Genomic DNA, 6,984 nt, shown 5'->3' on the forward strand with positions numbered 1-6,984 from the left:
TGGTTGTAAGTTGGGAATACCTGTATTCTGTATAAAAGAATATAGGTTCTTTTTATTCTCAGTGAACAAAGTTGTCTTTTCACTTCATGAGGCTGAAGAAATGGGTTGTCATATTGTCAGCATTTGGGATTCCTACTGGTATAACTTTATGGAAAGCTAAGCCAAACATATATGCATTTATGATGGAATGGGATCACATGTTTAAATGATTTTATTTAAAAATTGAAACTGAACAAAGTCTCTGTAGCTGAAATACTTCTTTCCTTTTAAGGAAAAGGAAATAAAGGCAGTGTTTGATTAGTATTCTTAGGAAGTAAGAGAGCCTGCCAAAGTCACTTGATAGGTCTTGAAGATACCTAGTCTTCAGGAGAAGCAGACTATGAGATAGAGACTGAGTTTTGTCTATCCTAGCTATCGTGTTTTCCCGAAAGTAAGACCTACCCCGAAAATAAGCCCTAGCTTGATTTTGGGGGGTGGGCCTAATATAAGCCCTACCCCAAAAATAAGCCCTAGTTTTAGGGCGAGGTGCATGCCTAAAAATCAAGCTAGGGTGGGGGTGAAGCTTGCCATTGCAGCCAGGCCTCCCATGGATCGGCACTTGCCTTGCCATTCAAGGATTCAATCCATAGCTTGGTTCTTGGCTGAACAGGCCTTCCGGAAAGGCCTCTGACAGCGAAATGCAGGCCCGAGCTCCATTCTTAGCTGCAGAATGAAGCTGCTTCTTCAGCCACAGAAGAAGTGGGCCGGCAGGACGGGGCTGCTGGTGTCGCCGTGAGGTGAGTGGAAAAGACACTCCCCCCCCCCAAATAAGACCTGGTGCATCTTTTGGAGGCAAAAATAAATAAATAACTAAAAAATAAGACCGGGTCTTATTTTCGGGGAAACACAGTAGAAGTAGATATTTAAAATTTCTTTGGTGTCCAGCAAAGGTAATAAAAATGATGTACATTCCCTTCAGTTCTGTGACAAGTAAATCTTCCATTGTTTGATAGTTTTTGATATGGAATAAATGTGAAAGGATAGCTCTTGAGCATTGGAGCAAAAGAAATTTTACATATGTTATTCTGGATTGTTGCCCTAAATGCAATTCTAAATTGATTTCAAAAGACAAGTTTCCATCAGTTAAAGATGAAAGTACCTGGAATGAGTCATACATGTGTTAAGCATTGAAACCAAATTAAAGCTAAGCAGTTTTGCAGTCTATATATCTTTATGCTGTTCTGCTTTAATTAATGCTGCAGCTGTAGATGTATAGTGTAACTGCCTATTTATAGACTTGAAAGTCTTAAAATGTAACTTAAATTACCACAATGAAGGATTCCATCTTTCAGGATAACTTTTTCTGCTGCATTAGATAATTTAATATTTTAAATTCACATTTGGTTTTTTTCTCTTTCAGTTTCCTGCCATGGTCGTATTGTGAAGGTGCCTGAAGGACCATTAATACGAGTTGAGGGAACCGAAGTGGTGATTCCATGTAATGTTAGTCAGTATGGTGGACCTAGTGAGCAGAACTTTGATTGGGAGTTCTCGGCAAATCTTGGTCAGGATTCTAAGTTTGTACACATATTGAGTACATGGGACCCTTGGTTTATGTCTCCAGAATATCAAGATCGGGTTAATAGGGGAGAGATCACGTTAAGGCGAGAAAGCAACAGTGCTGTGGAATTCGTGATTGGAAATATTCGTCCTACTGATCAAGGGATTTACCGATGTACTACACCCAGCACAGACAGTGTCGTCCAGGGAAACTACAATGATGTAGTTGAAGTTAAAGGTACTTCAACAGGGTGAGGGGTATTTATATTGGTAGTGGTTTAGTGTAATTTTAAACATATTGTGTGGAATGTCTTGAAATGATCTAAACTTAAAAGAGATTTTAAATGTATATATGCTATATGCTTTATATATTTACGTGTCATTTTGCATGGAGATGGGAACAGAAAATCAGCAAGTAGACATTGTACCCTAAATTAACATATGTGACCAGGCCTCAAATCTGGCCATAGTTGAACCAGTGCACTTTTTTCCTGAAGGAATTTAAAGGATTTGGACTTAAACCAAAATTTTTCAAATATTTTCTTATTGGATTTACAGTTCTGTGGGAAAAATATTTTTGTTAACATGTGGGTCCTACTGATACAGTTTCAGGCAAAAGTTTAGGCACCCCTGGTCAAATTACATTTTCAAGGAGTACCAAAGTTAACGGAAGCTAATAACCTGGTCCAAAATTCTTGAAAATTTGAATGCATACTTAGTACTGCATATAACTTGTAAGTATGCAATCAAATTTGCAAAAAGATGTTATGTTTAGCTGTGTACTATGTAGACATTGTGTGTAACCTTTGTTTAGTTAGGAATTAGTTGAAGCAAATAATTTGCACACAAAACCACGTACCCTCCAGTCCAAGGAAAAACTTCTCTCCACGGAACCAGTCCCTGGTGCCCAAAAGGTTGGGGACCTCCGCTTTAGGCAACCCTAAATTCTATTTCCCCCAACTTAATATGTCTTTTTAAAATTAATTTCGTCTTAATGTAGTTGTTTTGAAAAAAAAAAATCTACAGTTCATATTTATCATATTGTTACCCAGATATTTTACTTTTTTCTCAGTCTTCAAACATATTTTGTTCATTAGTTCTACTTGATCTTTTATTTTCATAGTTTTGTTAACATGTTAGTTTTCTCTTTATTAATTTTGAAACTTAGTAATATCCAAGTTCTTTTAAATTGTTGATTACTATTGCAATTCTGTTTAAAGGAACCAACATCCAGTCATCTGACATAGTGCCTTAACTTATAAGTTTCTTTTTTAATCTTTATTTCCTCGAATTTGTATCTTATTTTATACCTCTTCAGTCTTCAAAACGAAAACAAACAAGAGAAGAGATAATGGGCATGGGAAAAGGTTTATTATAATTGTGTGCTTTATGATCCTCTTTTTTCTAAATAGTGATTGCAGACGGGTTAACTGTTACTGGATCGAACTTGTACTCCTCATCAACTTGGAACGTATCAGAAGGAGATACATTTCAATTACGTTGTTCAGCTTCTACCAATTCTACCGAACACACCCATCTGCAAGTGTCTTGGGAGTTCAGGAGTGACCATGTTTGGCAAGAAATCCTTTCCCTGACACACGAGGGCAAGTTCCGGACTGGCTCAGAATACAGTGACCGCTATATCAGTGGGGATGTGCGCCTAGATGCAATGGCTAATGACATTTACAGCCTGTCTCTGTCCCAGGCTCTTCCAACAGACGAAGGTGCTTATAGGTGTCAAGTGAGTGAGTGGGTTAAAGGTGCAGATGGTTCATGGCAAAAGATCCAAGAGAAGACTGCTGATATAGTAAATTTGGTGGTGAAACCAACATGTGAGTATGCAATATTCATTTTTATGGTAATACCATAGATTTGATGTATAATATATAGCTACAGCTTGAAAAACTGGCCTGATTAAGATATATTTATCACTGATTCATATGCATACATATAGACACACATATTTAACTTATGACCACATTTTTATTGTCCTATTTGCTGTTAAATTAGATTTTTATATTTTTCTATAGGGGAATATATAAGAAAAGAATATAGGAAAAATTTACAAATTGTAATTGCTATTAAATATTGGAATAGCACTGAAGGTTTTCGAACAAAAGTTGGAGAATCTTTTCCACAACATAGGTTGAGGATTCCTGCCTTGGGCAGGGGTTGGACTAGCAGATCTTTGAGGTTCCCTTCCAACTCTAGGTTTATAAAATTGTTTGAATTGGTATGGCACAAATTCAAAATGTTGTGTTTGAATTTTATTCTATTTTTATCAAAATAAGCTACCTAAAAGTTCAGTTGAGACCAACTTTATCATATTTTAAAAGCTGCAGGAGAATAATCACTGAACATTAGTAGGCTTTATAGCTTCATACTAAAAGAATTCAGATTGCCTTTTTATATCATACTTCATTGTTAAGCAAAAGTATTTGTATCTAAGCAGAAATTTTATGATTAACTGGTTTGGCTGCTTTTATGGATTTTTAATTTTTTGGGTGATGTTTACTGTGGTGATATTTTAGTGATAACTTTACATTTTACAGTTTTAACTTTTGATTTTGTACTGAATTTCTTAATTTAATTATTGTTTTTGGTCAGGAGATTAGTGTTTACACCACTCTATTATTATTACTGCTTTAATAAAGGGCCAATACAGTGTTCCATTATTCATATTGCAACTCATAGAACAGCAGGCAAGTATTATTTTTTGAGGTGGCCAATAAGCAAGATGGTTTCTTGACAAGTCAGATTATGATATATTTAGACATATGCACAGAAAATTATTGTAATATTTTAAATATAACAGAACATTTATAATCTGAAATATAGGTTTGGTTTTATAATGTTTGCAAAATTTCCGTTGTCTTTTTTGAGCACTTTCAGGTGCCTGCTAAAGTTTTAGGCACCTGATAAAATTCAATGTTTCTTGAATCACTAAATGAATAGAAACTGATACAGCCTCTACATTGTACAAGGGCAAACACAATCTTTTTTATGCAACTTGGAATGCATGCTTAGTATTTATATGCAGATATTTACAGATTAAAACCAAAAACAAAGAATATGACAGGAACAAACGCCTGAATATGTTTGTAGAAATAACAGTTCCATGCACATTATGTTTGAACCTCTCCTCAGATTTTCAATAATATTCACATAATAAGGGACTATCCCTTACTTTCTGTAGTGGATTTTAGATTGTTGCTTTAATGAAATGGTAAACCATTGTTCAGTGTTAATTTTTTCATTGATTGAGGAATCTCAGGTTCTAAGATATGTTGGTATTTAATTGAATCAGTTGAATTATATCTATCTGCACAGTATTTCATCAACTGCAAAACCATCCCCTAAGGTTAACAGTTGGCAAGGTGGCCATTCAGTATTTTATTCTTTTTTTCCACACCTGAATTTGTTATGGCAAACTGATCAATTTTTGTTTCATCAGGCTCATTGAAAATTATATACTCTAGGCCAGTGCTTTCAACCCATGGTACGCATACTACTGGTGGTACTTTGGCATCTGGCAGGTGATATGCATACAACGGGTTGAAAAGCACTGTAAAAAAGTGTAAAAGTATTGTGGGGGAATGAGTTAAAGTGATGGCAGCGCCACACAGGTTTGTGGGAGAGTCAGCTGGAGCTGCTGTGTTGCCGGAGCTCTGCTGAGTGCCCAGGATTGGTGTGGGGCTCCAGCCGATCAGCACGGGGCTCCAGCTGATTGGCACTTCTGGAAGCAAAGTGCAGCTTGGGGGAGAAGAGTCAGCTGGAGTTGCACTGAAGAGAGGAGGAGGAGGAGGGGGGAGAGAGGAAAGGATATAAAAGGAAGAGGTTTTGGTGGGAAAGGGAGTAAAAAAAAGACAATGGGGAAAGAGGAAGTGACGGAGGGGCTTCTTTGAGGCAAGCAGAGGGAGAGAAGGGGATAGAACAGTGCGAAGATTAATGTCTGAGAAACAGGCACAAGTTTTCCATTAAAAGTGTGGGAAGCGGGTGTACAGATAGTCCTCAACCTATGAGCTCAAAATTTATGTTGCTAAGTGAGAAATTTGTTAAATGAGTTTTGTCCCATTTTATGACTTTTCTTGCCACATTTAAGTGAATCACTGCAGTTGTTAAATTAATAACACGGTTGTTAAGTGAATCTGGTTTCCCCATTGACTTTGCTTGTCAGAAAGTCATCAAGTTTTTGACACCTTGCTAGGTGACTGGTAATTACTTTTGTTATGAAGTCACAGGAAAGGTTTCCTTCTGATATTTCTTCTTTGTGGATTATTGTTGTATAAGCCAGGCTGTATGGTGGTCACATACTCCATTGTCAGCCAGCCTTTTTGGCAACCTGTTTGCAGTTATATGTATGTTCCATTTTGTTAATCTGTTCAGTTTTGGCCAGTTTTGGAGAAGTCGGAGAAGAGAATTTTCTTGGTCTTCAAGCTTTATAAAAATATAGTACTGTAGTACTGGATTGTACCGTATTGGATTGCACATGTCAAACACCATAGGAGACTTGTGAGATTCTGTGAAAAAGTGACCGAATTTACAGTATGTAATTTAATGAAGTATCATATGTTGAAAAGACATCTGAAGAGTAGCTTACATTTAAAATATCTTTAAGATAGATTACTTTGTATTTCAGCTGAAAAATATTTATGCTCGGAGTATCAGAGTATAAGAGGAAAAATGGTGGCATTAACTGCAAGAAAACTGAAGCTGTATTGTAAATTTGCATAAACTTATTATACAAATAGAAACCAGTTGAATAGGTTAGTGCTTTAACTGTGTTACTCAGTAATACACATGTTTGCCCATGAATACTAATGTATATGCAGCTAATTATATGCACTTGTACAAGCTGACAGGATCACAGTTGATGAACTACAAGTCAAGTAATACTTGGAAGTTAACAATAATCCTTGATCTTGTTTCCTTCATCCCTCACTCCCAATTCTGCAGCTTTAGATGTGTTCATCACCAGAAACAATATATCTGTAATGGAACGAGAATCCCTTGAACTTACTTGCAACATCACAACGGACAGAAGTGGTATTTTCCAAACAGAAATCACATGGTACTTCAATGAATCTCCAGATGGCACCATGGCAGAGGCTCAGGTTTTGCTGAATGCCGACCGTGATTTAGTAATTAGTGACTCCACCTTTATCAGCCCCAGCCATGTAGATCGAAGTAATTACAACCTGTTGATACGTGATGTAGGCACTGAAAACTCTGGTTACTACTACTGTCAAGCAGCTCTGTGGGTGCCACAACACAATGGCAGCTGGCACAAGGTAGCAGAGAAGATATCCGTACCAGTCACTGTGGAAGTGGTGACATTGGGTGAGTAATTGGTTATTAAGGTAAACAGGCTTTTGAATTAAGCTGAGCTGCTGATGATTATGTGGACACTTTTGTGCAGTTGTAACTTCTGTGGACAATTATGAC

At 36.9% G+C, this 6,984-nt stretch overlaps 1 protein-coding gene across 1 annotated transcript in view; it reads left to right on the plus strand.

Moving 5' to 3' along the window:
* Positions 1-6,984, plus strand: part of PTGFRN (prostaglandin F2 receptor inhibitor) — a 103,611-nt gene that overhangs the window by 28,791 nt on the left and 67,836 nt on the right. The window contains exons 2-4 of the mRNA XM_015824425.1: positions 1,400-1,777; positions 2,952-3,371; positions 6,496-6,879. Coding sequence (XP_015679911.1) covers positions 1,400-1,777; positions 2,952-3,371; positions 6,496-6,879 — 1,182 coding nt within the window. The remainder of the gene's footprint in view (positions 1-1,399; positions 1,778-2,951; positions 3,372-6,495; positions 6,880-6,984) is intronic.

This window comes from Protobothrops mucrosquamatus, unplaced genomic scaffold (assembly GCF_001527695.2).
Source record: "Protobothrops mucrosquamatus isolate PMUCROS unplaced genomic scaffold, P.Mucros_1.0 scaffold2230, whole genome shotgun sequence".
NCBI lineage: Eukaryota > Metazoa > Chordata > Lepidosauria > Squamata > Viperidae > Protobothrops > Protobothrops mucrosquamatus.